At 40.2% G+C, this 17160-nt stretch overlaps 1 protein-coding gene across 1 annotated transcript in view; it reads left to right on the top strand.

Moving 5' to 3' along the window:
* Positions 1 to 17160, top strand: part of COL21A1 (collagen type XXI alpha 1 chain) — a 107620-nt gene that overhangs the window by 50586 nt on the left and 39874 nt on the right. The window contains exons 11-16 of the mRNA XM_062626143.1: positions 6955 to 7008; positions 9551 to 9604; positions 12623 to 12676; positions 13484 to 13537; positions 14681 to 14734; positions 14812 to 14865. Coding sequence (XP_062482127.1) covers positions 6955 to 7008; positions 9551 to 9604; positions 12623 to 12676; positions 13484 to 13537; positions 14681 to 14734; positions 14812 to 14865 — 324 coding nt within the window. The remainder of the gene's footprint in view (positions 1 to 6954; positions 7009 to 9550; positions 9605 to 12622; positions 12677 to 13483; positions 13538 to 14680; positions 14735 to 14811; positions 14866 to 17160) is intronic.

Consider the following 17160-nt stretch of genomic DNA (forward strand, 5'->3'; position numbering starts at 1 on the left):
ATAAGGCAACATTCAAGGCAACAAAACCTGCTTTCTGTACTTCTCCCATAATAATGTTTATGTGATTTATTAATCTTTGATTAAGAATCACCCCTAAATTTGTGTTGGAAGGTAAAAGTGGCATTTAGTTATCTTTGTGATCCAATACTGGATCTACCCTTCATTTTCATGTTTTGATATGTGTAGACAGAGGGGCTTCACTGCAGAGGCAGTTCTCATAGCTTGCAGAAGCAGATGCCATGAGAAGCCCTTCTACAGGGCCGTGCTGTTTAACAGCGGGAGGAGAGAGGAGATGACACTTGTTCTGAGCTCCTGAGTTACCCCTGCTTAAGAGAAAGGAATAAGGTACAGGGTCTAAACAGTCCCACTGGAGAGGACTGCTCAACTGATCCACATGTTCAAAGAGGTGGGAAAAAAAAGGCAGTAGGAACATGAGTACAAGCATAGTGATGTGTTAGAGAAGATTGTTTGGGGGTGAGAGCGGAAAAAAGCACCTTGAGAAAAGGAGGAGGAAGGACCTGAGGCAAAAGCATTAGATGATAAATATCTTCTCAGACAAAGGCTGAAACAAACCAAATACAGAAAGTGCATTCTAACATTTCTGTTGTATTGCAGGATTTTAGTTACTGATATTGCCAATGAGGGAGAAGGTCATATTGTGACTGCAAATTTGAGCGTAGGTGGGGATACATGTCTGAATAGCAATAAGAATTTCTGTCCTTTAAGATGTAATGTATTTTTGAAAGGGGTTTGGAAACTTCTCGTCTAATGCTTTAGATAATTGTGCTTCAAATTGACTTTAAGGAGGCTTCCACAAGAGGTCCACAGACCTCTCTGTCAGAATGTTTTCCTACCATCAAGTAAAATCTTTTTCAGTTGAATTCAATTATGCTTAGTTACATCACCCTAAATGGGTCTGTTTACTCAGTGTTTACAGTCTTTAAATATCTTTAGACCATTACAGTTGATCCTTGGTTACTTCCTAGCCAAGCTGAGCTTGTTTACTTCTCCCTTGGCTTTCCTGCTGTCATGCCTTTGTCATTTATGTTGTTCAGTGACTCCGAAAGCTTTTCAGTAAGTCAGCATGCAGTGCAGTTGTCATTGCCTTATCAATATGACCTCCATTTTTATTTGTATTTTATATATTTCTGATATGATTCACCTGTGAATGCTGCCTGGACTTTTTTCTTTAGGTGAGTGCATTGAAGATACACCTGTAAGATTTACTCTGCTATTGCACCTAAGTTCTTTGGAATTAATAATTGTCATATGTCCTTCTTGCTCAGCTCTTTCCTTTACAGGTAAACAAACTTTTATTTTTCAGCAAGGCTCTTATTCACTGATGATAACAGTGTTGCTAATTTGACTATGTCCTTTATGTAAGTTCTTTGGCCTAAGAAGTCTGTTCAACTTTTTACCTTATAATTACTTGTAAATTATTTCCATTTTCTTTAACATTCCAAAGTTACATTTTATCTGTGGTTTTTGTTTTAAATATCCAGTCATTTGGTACAAAACTTAGTGTCTCAGTATCTTGCTGTTTGTCACTTCACCTTTACAGATTTTTCAGGCACTAGAAATTTATCAGTATTGTTCCACCCACAATAAATTGAGAGGGAGATTTTGTATATTCCTGATTTCAGTTGCATGGATGTGAAATAACGAAAAAAAATGTAAAGAAAGCGCTGTGGAGTAATGCTGATTGACAACATTGATGAAACATTATAGCTGAGGTTGAGTCTGACACCTACATTTAGTGTTTACGTATATACAGAGTTACTGGGTGTCTAAATTCCTGTATTAGTTAATGTATATTTAACTAATTGTCGTGGTTTAAACCCAGTCAGGTAATTCGTTCGCTCACTTCCCCCCCTTTTCTTGCCCTCCCCCTGCTCTCGGAGGGACGGAGAGGAGAATCAAAAAGAATGCAACTCCCACGGGTTGAGATAAGAACAGTTTAGTAACTAAGGTATAACACAAATCACTACTGCTACCACCAATGATAATAATGATAAAGGAAATAACAAGGGAAGAGAATACATCATCTCACCACCAGCCGACCGATAACTCGCCCCCCCCAGCCCGACCAAGCTCTGACCGATACCTCCTCCAACCCTGCAGTCTCCCAGTCCTTCCGGCTAACTCCCAGTTACATCCTGGGCATGACGTGCTGTGGTATGGAATACCTCTTTGGTCAGTTTGGGTCAGGTGTCCTGTCTCTGCTTCCTCCTGGCTTCCCCTCCTCCCTGGCAGAGCATGAGGCTCACAAAGTCCTTGGCCAAACCAAAACATCGCTTGTTATCAGCTCTGTTCCCGAGCTGAAAGTCAAAACATTGCACTGCACCAGCTACCAAGAAGGGGAAAAATGACTGCTACTGCTGAACCCAGGACATTATCCACCCCTTATTCCATACCATTCACGTCATGCTCAGATCCCACATTTTCAATATACCATCACTCTTATCTCAGTGCACTCTTATCTTAGTGCATGGACCAGTCCCTATAAAGCTGCTGAGTCCATCTGGTCCATGATGTCAGGCTCCATCTCTTGTAACAGTCTTCCAGAGCAGGAGAGACTGTGTGCAGTGTTCACACTCGTGAATAACCTGGGCAATAGTGTCCATTGTTAAGTCCACCCCTCGATCATGAGTCCATCTCTATGTTGCATCTCTGCTCTGATGGCCTGAAGTGCCATGGGCCCACCAGGCTCAAAATAATTCACTGTCCCCTTCAGCAGTTTCTGCAGCTTGTTGCCGGGGACTCCATACAGCTGCCTTCCATCTCCGACGCTTCCAAAGCACTGGAGGGGCCCAGTGGACTAGATACTTGCCCATAGTGTCCCACACACCCTGCCACTCATGACTGTCCAGCCTTGGGGAAAATCTCTTGGTCCCCCTGCATCGTCGTCTAACCCCAGACAAGACCCAAACCTGACTCTGCTTAACTTTTGAGATCAGACAAAATGGTTGTGGGTAGCACACAGTCTGTGTGTGTGCCAACATGCTGATCCCCACCACAATCAGCAGGCAGGTCCCAAGGATACCCAAAGGCCATTCAAAACCTTCAGAACTCTCAGTTGACGCTGCTGTACTTGTCACTGGGGCTGGTGTAGCCGCTGTGCTTGTCACTGGGGCTGGTGTAGCTGCTGTGCTTGCCGGCTCTCCCACCGCCAGCTTCTCTTTTCCGGAGTCCAGCTCTTCCTCCTCTGCCTTACTGGGAAATGCTGCGTGGTCTCCTGCATCCTCCTGGGGCTCGGCGGGCGGCTTCCGGGAAATGCTCTCGGCCGTCGCGGGGCTCGGCTCGGCCGCGGGGCTGGGCTCCGCCGCGGGGCTCGGCTCCTCCGCCGCCTTTTCCCGCTGCTCGGCAGCCGCCTCCTTCCGCTCCTCGACCGCCCCGACCTCCTCCATCGGCAGCCGTACCCTCGCGGCCTCCGGCCCCGCTCCCGCCGCCGCTTGGTCCCCGGGGCCGCTCTCCCGGGCCGGTTCGGCTGCCGCCGGCTCCCGGGGCCGCTCCCCCTCGGCTCCCCGCAGCCTCACGAAGATGGAGAGTAGGGTGAGGGCCAGGGCGGTGAAGAGCAGCCGGACGGCCAGGTACAAGTCCACGGCCACGTCCGTCCCGCCCTGCTGCTGGAGCCCGCCCGTATTACAAGCCATTGCCATAAAGCACAGTGAGACAAGAACCTTAGCCCAAGCCCCATACTTGATAAACACTATCACAGCAAATACCGGCTCTACGTAACTTACAACATTCTGAAGCTGTGAGATCAACAAGAACAACTCTGAAAGCCAATAAATCAGCATTGTGACGAGTGACTATTAATCCAGTCAAATCTGTCGTTATCTCAACCCTTCGAGCCCCACGTTGGGCGCCAAAAAGAACTGTCGTGGTTTAAACCCAGTCAGGTAATTCGTTCGCTCACTTGCCCCCCTTTTCTTGCCCTCCCCCTGCTCTCGGAGGGATGGAGAGGAGAATCAAAAAGAATGCAACTCCCACGGGTTGAGATAAGAACAGTTTAGTAACTAAGGTATAACACAAATCACTACTGCTACCACCAATGATAATAATGATAAAGGAAATAACAAGGGAAGAGAATACATCATCTCACCACCAGCCGACCGATAACTCGCCCCCCCAGCCCGACCAAGCTCTGACCGATACCTCCTCCAACCCTGCAGTCTCCCAGTCCTTCCGGCTAACTCCCAGTTACATCCTGGGCATGACGTGCTGTGGTATGGAATACCTCTTTGGTCAGTTTGGGTCAGGTGTCCTGTCTCTGCTTCCTCCTGGCTTCCCCTCCTCCCTCGCAGAGCATGAGGCTCACAAAGTCCTTGGCCAAACCAAAACATCGCTTGTTATCAGCTCTGTTCCCGAGCTGAAAGTCAAAACATTGCACTGCACCAGCTACCAAGAAGGGGAAAAATGACTGCTACTGCTGAACCCAGGACACTAATATACCCCAGGAGGTGTGGAATTCTAATGCTATAAAGTATTTTGTCTTCCCACACTGCTGCTTCAAAAAGATGAATGCCCCCAAATATTTTGTGGCACTATCTTCTAACACTGGGTGTCTAAGGAAGCTCAAAAGGCAGGAGCTGTCTGTGTTTAGGCAACTAGATTCAAGACTGAATATCAAGTTCAGGGTTAGCTAGAATACTTTTCACACCATTTGTGGGTCTTCTGAAGAATTCATGAGTGAAGAGAAAGTCCCAGTAAAAAAAATTCTTTCTTTTTAGTGGTGAATTTGATGCTTTCACCTTACTTGAAAGTTTACCTTCAGTCCTGAACTCACCTGTGGCGATTGAAAAGGCAATTTTCACTTATGTCCCTTTTATGTAAAATGTCAGCTACGGCACATCTGTTCCCAAAGCATATGTATGTACATCACATACATACTGCTATTGAGAGCTTCGAGGTTAAGGGAAGAGGACTTGAGCTAACTGAACTGCAAAAAAATTGTAGGAGTTAGTATGTAGACTGATGGTCCCTACTGGAGAAGGAGTACTGAAGCAAAAGGGTGCTCAGTTTTTATGAAAGCTGATTTTCATAATTGTTAGAAGGTTATTTGTGTTATTGTGTTATTTGTACTGGACGGTGATTCTTGTTTTTGTGACTTTCTGTGGATTTCCTTTTGAATGTTGGCTGTTCCAGCTTTCCGGTAAACAAACGCAGGGACAATGAGTTTGATTTGCTTTAAAATTGCATTACAAGATCTAGCTCTGAGCCAAATATGCAGTTTTGTAAGCCAAAAATTCTTCCATCCTCCATTCATCCTGTGAATTTTGAAATTCAGTTCAGCCAGGAAATTGTCCTTCTCTACTTCTTCCCTTACTCAGGTAAAAGGAAGGGAAATTGCATTTCAGAAATTTAGAATGTGAAATAAAGTTTTATTTATGTAGAATTACATCCTACAGGAAGTCATACAAACTTTTTTACTTTCAATAAATAAATGGATAAACTTTTAAAAGTAATTTTTTTGCTTGGTGAATTGTTTCAGCTACCAGGGAGGCCTGTAATCAACCTGGGAATGCTGCACCATTTACAGTTAAAGCTGATTTCTCTAGAACTGCCTTGAGCACTAAAAATGAAATGCTTGATAAAGTATCTATGTATGACAGAGACCTAGAATTCTGTTTACTTCTGTACTAACCATTAGCAGCTGGCTCACTGGGCATCTGCTCAGATGTGTTTTGGGAAGAGGGCACAGCAAGTACTCTCTTGTATCTAACCAAGCAAATAATTTTAGCTCTGTTTATTATCTCAGGAATCTTTGACTGATTTAGAGAAGAAATGAGACATATACATTGCTTTCTTTGTACTAAAAAGGTTCTATTAGCTCCTTTTTACCACTTTGGAAATCCCCCCATTAAATTTTGTGCTATATTTTAAGACTGAAACTCATTTAGAAATAGGATTATTAGTTCTTCCAGTTCAAATCAAGATCAAGTTCAGGGTATTTGAAATTGAATAGTCCATTTTATGGGATTTATCAAATTCTGTTTGGGCTCTCTGTTGAGAAGTCTGAGCCAAATAGTCTCAGAGATTTATAGGACAAGTTCTCCTCTTATTCTCAAAAAAATCCCTCTTTGTAGCTCATTTTGTCCATTGGAATGACATGTTTTTTCTAGAGCTCAGTAAAATTCCTAACCTTCAGTTACTTTCCTCTGTTAAAAGATTCTTCTAAAGCAATTGTTAATTTTCCGTAAAAACTGGCTGTCTTAGCTGTGCTAATTGAAATCCGTCTACCAAAACAGCTTAGGCATATCTTTTGGGTGCTGTAAAGGTTCCCTTGTTCTGACAATGTTGATTTCTAGTAAAGCATTCCTGAAATTCTCTTTTCAAGTAAGTCACAAATTATTTACCATTTCTTTCTGTAATCCCAGTCATCACATTACTTATTCATTTTTTAACTTGCATAGCCTGTTGTATATCCTGAAGTTCATAGCTAAGTTCTTAATACTGAGAATGGACTATTTTTTTTTTTTTATTTAGAGGTACTATAAAACTAGCTGCATAATGTATTAGAACGTGCATTATTTGTTAACACTTACGCCTGTAACTGGAAATAAGCCTTTAAAAGTCCTGTCATTTTTCAGCTATGTTTCTTGAGAGAGAGAGAGAGAGAAAAGGTGTCTACGTATGTGAGTCTTTTTTTTTTCTTCCTCCAAGTGGACATAAACCAGTGTGTTTGTCACATTCTCATGTAGCAGTTCTAAAATAACAGATTTTAGCATAAGGTTTGGAGTCTGCAGACTTCAGATGAAGAGATAAAAGCTGAAATCTGAATCTCAAATTTGTAATTAGGACAGCATTTACTAAAATTCGTGACCCAAAATGACAGGGTTGTGCCAACAGTTCTTTAGTGATCAGGAAGATTTTTTTTTTCCTTAAATAGGTGTTTGGAAATTTGTAACTATAACTTACAAAAAGTTACAAGTCTTGATTTCTTTTCCTTAGGGATATCAGGGATCAGCAGGAGCTCCAGGTATCCCAGGGACTCCAGGGGTTCAAGTAAGTTTTAGTTTCATGCTGTGAATTTGGAAATCTGAGACAAATCCTACCAGCTCTTTCCCAGTATCCATTGCTTGTCATTGAGAGTTGAGGTGTGGGGAATGAAAAGGGCTCAAGGGATGACCTGAAGTCAGGGGCTGTCCTTGGGGGAATTGCTTTGGAATTCGCATGTCTTTGGGGTTTGTAGGTAGAATGACAATTAGACTGTAATCTAATCAGTGCTAGGTAAGGCCTGTAGGAGCAGGATTCGGCTGGAGCTTAGACGATCCCCAAGCCAAATCATAGAATCACAGAATAGTTAGGGTTGGAAAGGACCTTAACATCATCTAGTTCTAAACCCCCTGCCATAGCAGTGCCTTCAATTTTTCTGAGAATCAGTAACAGTAATCTGAAGCCTTCTCAGTGTGATTGATTACCCACAGTTCAAAAGAAGGTTTCAGATAATGCCCAGACTGATGGAGCAGAATTCTTTTTTCATTCTTCAATGTATTAATTTAGTAGTCCTTACTGAGACAGTTATTGAAACCTGTGCTGTATTTTGCTTGTGGCATGATCCACTCTGGCTGTGTAGTCTAGGATATATTACTTTGTTGAATTAAACATCTGAGAACATGCTGGGGCCAAGAACAAGCCTGCAACATGACATATGTGAAAGCTGTCTGATGGACATTTCAAAGGAAGGGGACATGCATCAAAAAAAGTGTGACCAGCAGGTTGAAGGAGGTGATTCTTCACCTCTGTGTCGCTCTCATGAGACCCCAGTTGGAGTACTGCATCCAGCTCTGGAGCCACCAAAATAAAGAAGGACATGGACCTTTTGGAGTGAGTCCAGAGGAGGGCCATGAAGATCAGAGGGCTGGAACACCTCTCTTGTGAAGAAAGGCTGCTAGAGAATGGTCAGCCTGGAGAAGAGAAGGCTCAGGGAAGAGCTTAGAGTAGCATTCCAGTACCTAAAGGGGCCCTGCAAGAAAGCTGGAGAGGGACTTTTTACAAGGGCATTGAGTGACAGGACAAAGGGAAACGGATTTAAACTAAAAGACGGTAGATTTGGATTGGATATTAAGAAGAAATTCTTTACTAGGATATTGGTGAGACACTGGAACAGATTGCCACAAAAAATTGTAGATGTTCCATCCCAGGCAGTGTTCAAGGCCAGGTTGGATGGGAAACATAGATCAGAACCCTGATCTAGTGGAAGGTGTCTTTGCTCATGGCAGGGGGATGGAACTAGGTGAGCATTACAGTCCCTTCCAACCCAAACCATTCTATGCTTCTATGACATCTCTGAACTAGTACAGACCGTGTTTCCCAGTAATGGGTTATGATAGTGTGCTGGATATATTTGGTGCTTGGTTCTGCTTTCGTATCTGGTTACTGAAATGATGTGATCAACCTGTTGACACATCATTCTGCAGGTCATGTTGTATTACATAGAATCACAGAATCACAGAATCCTAAGGGTTGGAAGGGACCTCAAAAGATCATCTAGTCCAACCCTCCTGCAAGAGCAGGGTAACCTAGAGTACATCACACAGGAACTTATCCAGGCAGGCCTTGAATATCTCCAAAGTAGGAGACTCCACAACCCCCCTGGGCAACCTGTTCCAGTGCTCTGTCACTCTCACGGTAAAGATGTTCACATGGAACCTCCTATGCTCCAGTTTACACCCATTGCCCCTTGTCCTATCACTGGACATCACTGAAAAAAACCTAGCTCCATCATCCTGACACTCACCCTTTACATATTTGTAAACATTGATGAGGTCACCCCTCAGTCTCAACTGCCTTCTTTATATCCTCTGTCTCCAGGGCACCCACCTCATTCAGCAGTGGGCCTGTACTGCTTCTTGTGTTAGTTTTATTCGCTATGTATTTGAAGAAGCCCTTTCTATTGTCCTTGACCCGACTTGCCAGATTAAGTTCCAAGGAACCCTTAGCTGTCCTAATTGCTTCCCTACATCCTCTAACAGCTGTCCTATATTCCTCCCAAGTGGTCAGCCCCTCCTTCCATAATCCATACATTCTCTTTTTCTGTATGAGTTTGCCCAGCAGTTCCTTGTTTAACCATGCTGGTCTCCTGGCTCGCCTACTTGACTTCCTACTCATTGGGACACTCTGATCCTGAGCTTTGAAGAAGTGGTCCTTGAATGCTGACCAACTATCTTGAGCCCCTTTACCACCTAGTACCCTTTGCCATGATACTTCCCTTAGCAATTGATTGAAGAGGCCAAAGTTTGCCCTTCGGAAATCCAGAAATGTGGCCTTGCTAGGTATTCTATTCCTCCCACACAAGATCCTAAACTGACCATCTCATGGTCACTGCAGCCCAGGCTGCCATTGACCGTCACTACTTCAACCAGACCTTTCTTGTTGGTGAGTACCAGATCCATCAGCGCTCCTCTCCTAGTTGGTTCGTTCACCATTTGCATTAAGAAGTTATCATCAATGCACTGGAGGAACCTCCTAGACTGTGAATGACTGGCTGTGTCTCATTCTCTATCTGAGTTAGTATTTGAGCTGGTTCTAATTTTTTCTCTCTTAGGGACCACGTGGCTTACCAGGTATCAAGGGAGAGCCGGGGAAAGATGGGGCTAAGGTAAAAAAAAAAAAAAAAAGAAAAGTGATAAATAAAAAATTAAATTTTACTCTTACCATTTATCATTTTTGGTTATACTGCTGAATATTGTTGGCTGAACAGTCTGAACAGTATCAATATTTTCACATGAGTCTTCTGTGAGAATTGTTTATTAAAAAATGCAATAAAGAAGGTATAAGAATTCTAAAGAATGTGTCTTCAGTTCTGAACCTCTTCTGCTTCATTTATTAGAGTTTATATAGGCTTTAGCACTGCCAGTAACACCTTTCTTCTACTGAATAATTTATATTTAGAAAGCGTATCTTAATATGGATACCTGTAAGCACAGTTTTCTATGGATACCTGTCAGAACAGTTTCTTTCTATCTTTTTGCACCCTTTTTAAGTGAGCATCCAGATGAGCTGGGTAGGAATTTTTGGATTGCACTTTTTATCAGAAAACACAGACTAATTGAAAGCAAACCTTTTTATGGAAAATTGTAGCTGAGGTGTGCCCAGTAGCTTGTGGCTGCAGACAGATGTGTAAGCTTATATAAAACTCTCTTCTCGTAATCATGATGAAGTTGAACCTGGACCTCCTGTATACATGGTGAATAAACTAGCCACTGGCTATAGGCAAGTCTCACTGCTGTGTAAATAGTTGTGTCCACCCTTCTTTCACACTTTTGCCCTGTGTTTAGAAATGTTCTAATTTCCCTATGATAAAAACATATTTTGGTTTTGCTTTATTAAAAAAACAAAGCCTTTTTTGTAAAATACACACTTGTTTTCCAAACAGGTTTTACTGTAAAATTTTCTTTTTCTAAAGTTCCTAATATTAAAAGCATATCCTTAAATTCTTCACTGTGCAGCAGAGTTCTCAAATTCATAATTAGAGCTGAAAAATGTGCTTTTGTGGCTTTAGGCATCTTAATCTAATTGATCTTAGATGTTAATCTAATTAATCATTCAGTATTGGGCCATGTGCAGAAAATAAGACACTGATGATGAAAAACTATTCTCCTGGCAGTGCAGGTGTCGTGGTTTAAACCCAGACACACAGCTCGTTCACTCACTCCCCCCCCTTCCTCCCTCTTTCTTTCCTTCCCCCGCCCCACCTGTTCATGGAGGAATGGGGAGGAGAATCGAAAGAATGTAACTTGCACTGGTTGAGATAAGAACAGTCCAGTAACTAAGGTATAACACAAACCACTGCTGCTACCACCAGTAATAATAGTGATAAGGGAAATAACATGATAAGGGAAATGAGTCCAACCCCAAAAGAGAGCCTGTGCCCTTCCGAGTAACTCCCAGTTACCTCCCCGGGCATGACATGCTGTGGTATGGAATACCTCTTTGGGTAGCTTGGGTCAGGTGTCCTGTCTCTGCTTCCTCCTGGCCTCCTCTCCTCCCTGGCAGAGCATGAGACTCAAAAAGTCCTTGGTCAGAGTAAACATGACTTAGCAACAACTAAAAACATCGGTGTTATCAGCTCTATTCCCAGGCTGAAAGTCAAAACACAATGCTGCACCAGCTACTAAGAAGGAGAAAAAATTGACTGCTACTGCTAAACCCAGGACAGCAGGGTTGTGACAGATAGAATATTTCCTAATGCTCAGTCCAGCCTTGTTTAAAATGTGCCAAGAAATAGGGCTTCCACCACTGTTTTAGAAAACTTCTTCTGCTGTAGAATATGTCTTGCCATTAGAATTTTTTTCCTGATGATGCATCCCAAATTTTCATCTCTTAATTTCATCCCGTTACTTGTAAAGTTTCTGTAGCAACTAATTTAAAACTGTTTCCAGTTTTGGTTTATCCAGTAATTGAATCACTGCTTCTGAGCAGAAATTGAGGCTTCATTCTTCTTCATTAAGAAGCAACGGATGCATGAAGTGTTTATTTTATAAGCTTTGCTGATTTTTTTGAACTCAATTCCATTGCCTGTTTTCAGTACTTTTTTATTGAGTGATATTTTGATACTAACCCACAAGCTATCATTCCTGTGGTCATGTTCCTGTCTTCTGTGAATATGTGACTTCTACATGAATGGTTTTGGTAAAACAGAGACATGATTTCTCTTATCCTTTGTATTAGAAGTTGAAATATCTGAGCATAATTTACTATTACTCCTTTATGATTGAAATATATTAAACAAATTGAAATCTGTTACTCCGTATAAAGTTAGGTATTAACAGAGAGAAAACATTGTGATTATCCAAAAATGATTTGGTGATTGGGTCTTTGTTATGAATGAAGCAAATCCTGTCTACTGAAACAAGCAACTAAGCTTGTTTTTATTATTTCAAGTCAGGTAGTGACAAATTATTACCAATTATTATAAAACCTGTGAGGACAATAAGAAGAACTGATGTTTTGGCTTGTATTTTCAATTACCAACTGCTTTTACCAAAGTGGATTCTTTCTTGCACTGGAATGAGAACTGATTTGTCAAAGTGCCAAAGTTGTTTTCTCAGTGTATTTTGTTTAATGTGGTTTAGTTTTTAGAAAGTATGTAATACCTTATTTTTTAATACTCGCTCGTCTCGAGTAAGTGCTGAGAAATTTGATAAAGTCAGTAGGACTTTAAAATTTTCAGTAAGAGGTAGGAGCAAACCCATCTCAGATTTAGGGAATTTCCTTATTATTTGGGAATTAGGATTGGATGGTGCAATTATCTCTACAAAATTAGATGGTACAATTATCTCTACAAAAAAACTCTACAGAGATTTTTCCCAGCTCTTTTCAAGCTTTTTTTTCCTTTTGTCAGAGTTAAATTGCTGCTTTTGAACCTCCATAAACCTAATTGAAAGATTACAGTAAAATTTATTCTAATAAATACAGTGATTTTTTTTTCTTGTATGTATTGAATCTTGTTTAAAGATCAACAGACTCTCATCAGTGAGCATACCAGTGTTATGTAGTTGATATGGTGAAATATAACATCTTTCTTCTATTTGTTGATCATTGAGAATATGAGTGTTACTGTAGTATATTACTACTGATTTACATATAAGGATTTAAAGTGTGTTTACTCTTTTAGGGTGACCGTGGATTACCCGGTTTTCCTGGATTACATGGGATGCCAGCACCAAAGGTTGAAATTAAATATTTCTTGTTACAATATTCATGTATTTTAACTTACTCTATAGTTTAACATAAAGGAAAAATAAGTTTATGTACAGTACTAGGTAGGTGCATTTGATGACCTACATAAAATGATGTGATGCTGAAACTGAAGGAAGATACATGCCATGAGGCTTCATTATGTACATATCAAGCAATGGAAATTACGTGTTTTTTTAAATTTCTGTTCTGTTCCATGGGATTCTTTAGTAATCATTTTGGAGTTTGATTTGGTACTACTTAGAATCATCTTCATGACAAATGAAAGCCTTGAAGTCATTGAATTTGAGTGATAGCATTTTGAAGGATAGTTCTGGTCTAATACAGTGAGTTTATGTGTTGTGTTCCCATCATCAACCGTATCTTTTGCTCTTCTGTGTTGGTACTCAACTGAATTTGCTAGTTTTTCCAAATTTGTGTTTTAAACTTTTCATATAAGGTTTTCAGAAGATTGCAGCACTTTAACAAACTGAATTTTCACTTAGGTATCTACCTATATTGAAGTGACCAGAAACTCAAAGAAGTGCCTTCTACTGAAAATGGAAGCATAAAGCCTGGGAACTGTCAATAGTCTCACCAGCAGCACTGGACATTCTGGGCTTCTCCCTTAGGAGAGCTTGGAAAATTCAAAATTTGCATTTACTGTCTTGAATACATTTTTTATATCAGATGGAGCTCTTTGCCTGCTTCATTTTACATGTATGCATACTTTGGGTATATATGTATCTGTATATAACTACTTCTGTTTTAAAAATTAACTTACACACATTTTGTCTAGGGAGAAAGGGGTCCTAAAGGAGATCAAGGAGTGCCAGGAATATATGGAAAAAAGGCAAGTAAGCAAAATGGTATTGGTATCTATGGAGGAGTGATCTTGGCTGGCTGCCTAATGCTCCCCTAGCCACTCTCTCATTCCCCCTCCTCAACAGTACAGGGGGAGAAAATAAGATGTAAGAGCTTGTGGGCTCAGATAAGGACAGGGAAATCACATACCAGTTACTGTCATGGGCAAAACAGACATCTCAGGGAAACTTAATTTAATTTATTGACAAGTAAGATAGGTTTGGATAGTGAGAAACAAAGACAAAAATTAAAACACCTTGCTTATGTCTAGTAATATTAAACTCATGCTCTGCTTATTTGAGTATTTTGAGAACTCTCTTTATCCTTCTGTTAGTGGATTGATATAATTTATTTTAACATAACTCAAAATGGAACATGTTCCCCAGAGAAGCTGTGGCTGCACCATCCCTGGCAGTGTTCAAGGCCAGGTTGGACGGGGCTTTGAGCAACCTGGTCTAATGGAAGGTGTCCCTGCCTATGGCAGGGGGGTTGGAACTGGATTTTCTTTAAGGTCCCTTACAACCCAAACCATTCTGTGATTCTGTGATTTTATGATGAAAATGCTCATAAATATGTTTTAAATATATATCTGTCTTTAATATGGGGTATAAGTAAAAATTATATCTTAAAGAAGGCTGTGCTTTTTAATACACAGGAATGAACATTAACAATACAACCAAACAGGGGAGAGGGAGAGGAGTAAGGAGAGAGGAACACATGAATGGAATGAGGCTGATAGCAGCCTGGAAGAGAGATGTTGGTTTAATCCATAGTTCATATAAACCAGTGTGTGCTTGTATGTAAATATTTATATTTCAGAGAGCATATTTTTGTCATCCAGTGTTAACAGTTACATTTTCACCTATCCCTATATTTTCTTCATGTATTTAGAGTTTTAAGCAATTTGGAAGAGGCTTCTTGTTCACATTACTGTATTTTAGATCATATGTATGTTTCTGTAATGGAGGTTAGTTATTAATTGACCACTGGCTGTGTTAGAAAGAAACAGATCTTCCATACATTTTCAAAATTAGAAATAACATACATGAATGATAGGTTAAATATACTGAGTTTACAGCAGTAGTTACTTTGTTCTTTTTGTTTCTTTTTTTTTTGCTTTTTTATTTCTCAGGGTTCAAAAGGAGAGAAGGGTGATATGGGGTTTCCAGGAATGCCTGGGAGATCTGTAAGTTATGTGAAGACAGCTTGCCTTTACTTTTGCTTGTTAATTCACCTGCTGATGACTGTTAACCGTTTCCACAGGGAGATCCTGGCAGAAGTGGGAAAGATGGATTACCAGGAAGTCCCGGTTTCAAGGTATGTACAAATGTATATTTGTATCTTGCCGAAGTCTTCAGTTGCTTTGCTGTTGGTCTAAATACACGCAGGTTATTCTGTGGAGAAGTACTGGAAATTAAAATAATGTGAGTTACTGGGAAATGTCAAAATTTACTGTGGTCAGTGGGCAGACTTCATTGATTTCAGTTGGCTTGTGAGCAGGGGCAAAGCTTTTATTAAGAGTGCATTAATGATCATCAGAGATTGTTTATACTTTGTCTCCCTTACCCTGTTTGTGTTTCTCTAATTCTGCGAATGTTAATAAGATTTATATATAAGCATTCCCTTCAGAACATAACTGTTGTGTACAGTTAAGAAGGAAGTAATCAAATATTATTATTACTTTTAAAGGGAGCTGGGTGAAACTTAGGAGAAAACACCTTCAGGACTGGATTCGTGTTTATGTTTGTATTCTCTTCAGTGTGCAGTGCCTTTTGTATTTAATTTGAACAGTTTTTCAAGTGGACTAGGTATATGTCTACTGCAAAAAAGACTACAGTATCTAATATTTCCATAATGTATTGCAGTCTGTGAGCTTACTGGATGTTTTGTTTACCCAGTTGTTGTGTGCAGTGTTCTAATTGGTGAAAAGATGGATTTTAGCAGTACCAGTTTAAGTTAAGTTCATAGGAAAAAGATTATTAATATGTGATGCAAATGTTAGGTTGAATTGATCTAAAGAAGCTTTTTAACAGCTGCTTTGTTCCTATAATATTTTTCTTAATAATAAAAATGTAGTAATCTGGGGCTGCTCAAGAGTAATATTCCTTTGTTGTCTAAAACTGCAAGTGCATTTATCTAAATTCCTATTTACTGTAGTTGGAGATCTGGGTCTTCCATTTTGTGACCATGCTTGTCTAGAGCAGTTGGAAATACAATGGGTTATCTGTGACACCTGCTGCAGCAGGGAGATGTGACACAAGATGTGTGAGAGACCTAAACCCTTCCAGGCAGCAGCTGCCAACAAGGTGGATCCAGCAGGATCCCAGGCTTGCTCAGGCTGGAGGGGAAATTGTTTGGGACATCTCCTGGACCAGCCTTGTGCTCACAAATGGGACAGTGCTGAATCCATATGAGGTTGCTCAGCTGTTTCTGGAGAACATCCAAGGATGAAGACTAAACAGCTGGGCAGTTTGTTCTGTCCTTGACTGTCTTCATGGTGAAAAATATTTCATCCTTATTTGCAGCAGAAAATGGATGTACATGTCTGTGTTGAAAACTGAATCAAGCTCTTAGAAGTACAATAAATAGAACCTCTGAAGTAAATTATAGAATTAGTAAGATCATTAGTAAAAGTAATTCGGCTGCTGATTGTTACCTGTTATAACTTTTATGAGATCAACTCATAAGTTTGCAGTCCTATTTGCTGGTTTTGGGTACCCCAGTGACCTGTAAGTTTTATTTCAGGAAGACACAGGTCTCCTGTAGGTGGCACCTACATACCAGATGTAGAAGCCTTGGCTGCCTTACATCACCTACACAGGACCAGGTATTTGTGATTAGGTAACTAGATCAAGCCCCTGTTCACTGTAATAGGTTCTTAGATCCCTAATGGATCTCTAAACGACTTCGGGTAGAAAAGTACGTGTAGTCATCTTAATTTGAAGTTAAATGGGGGAGTTATCACTCACACATAAAGCTACAGCACTGTTATCCTAAAAGTTGCCCAACTTCAATGTATAACTAAGCATCCTGCAATTCAAAAATGTATTATTTAGGAGAATACATCTAAAATAATAGATTTTTAAAAGAGCATATGAAACAACTTTTATGGTAGGTAAACTCAGTATTTCCTATTTGTTCTCTTTGGAAGGCCTAATGACACTGTAATAATAGGTAATGGAATAAATCTATTTCATGAGAAATTGGTGTAGTTTTGTTTCTTTGTTTTGTGTTCAGTTTTTTTTGTTGTTGTTGTTTTAGGGTTTTTGTTTTTGTGGTGTTTTTTGTTTTTTTTGGGGGGGTGGTGTTTGTTTGGGCTTTTTTTGGTTTTTTTTGGTTTTTTTTTCAACTGCCCAGAAGTTTATACCCTTAAAATACACTACTAAAAGAAGTTGTAAATACTAATTGTGGAAAAGAAATATTTTCTTATTGCTCATTTCTGTGGTTAACATCGGCAATCAACAGCAGATTATTTCTATGCCATGCAAGGATTTTTTCTATATTTCTTACTTGGTTTAGTTGTAGATACTTCTACATTAATTTCATTTTGATCTTCAAATCCCATTAGTACTTGCCTACAATTTGTCATTATTAATACATATCTGCAAAAGC

The sequence above is a fragment of the Pezoporus occidentalis genome, unplaced genomic scaffold, assembly GCF_034315485.1.
Source record: "Pezoporus occidentalis ecotype Australia unplaced genomic scaffold, CSIRO_AGI_Poc_V1 ctg29, whole genome shotgun sequence".
Classification (NCBI taxonomy): domain Eukaryota; kingdom Metazoa; phylum Chordata; class Aves; order Psittaciformes; family Psittacidae; genus Pezoporus; species Pezoporus occidentalis.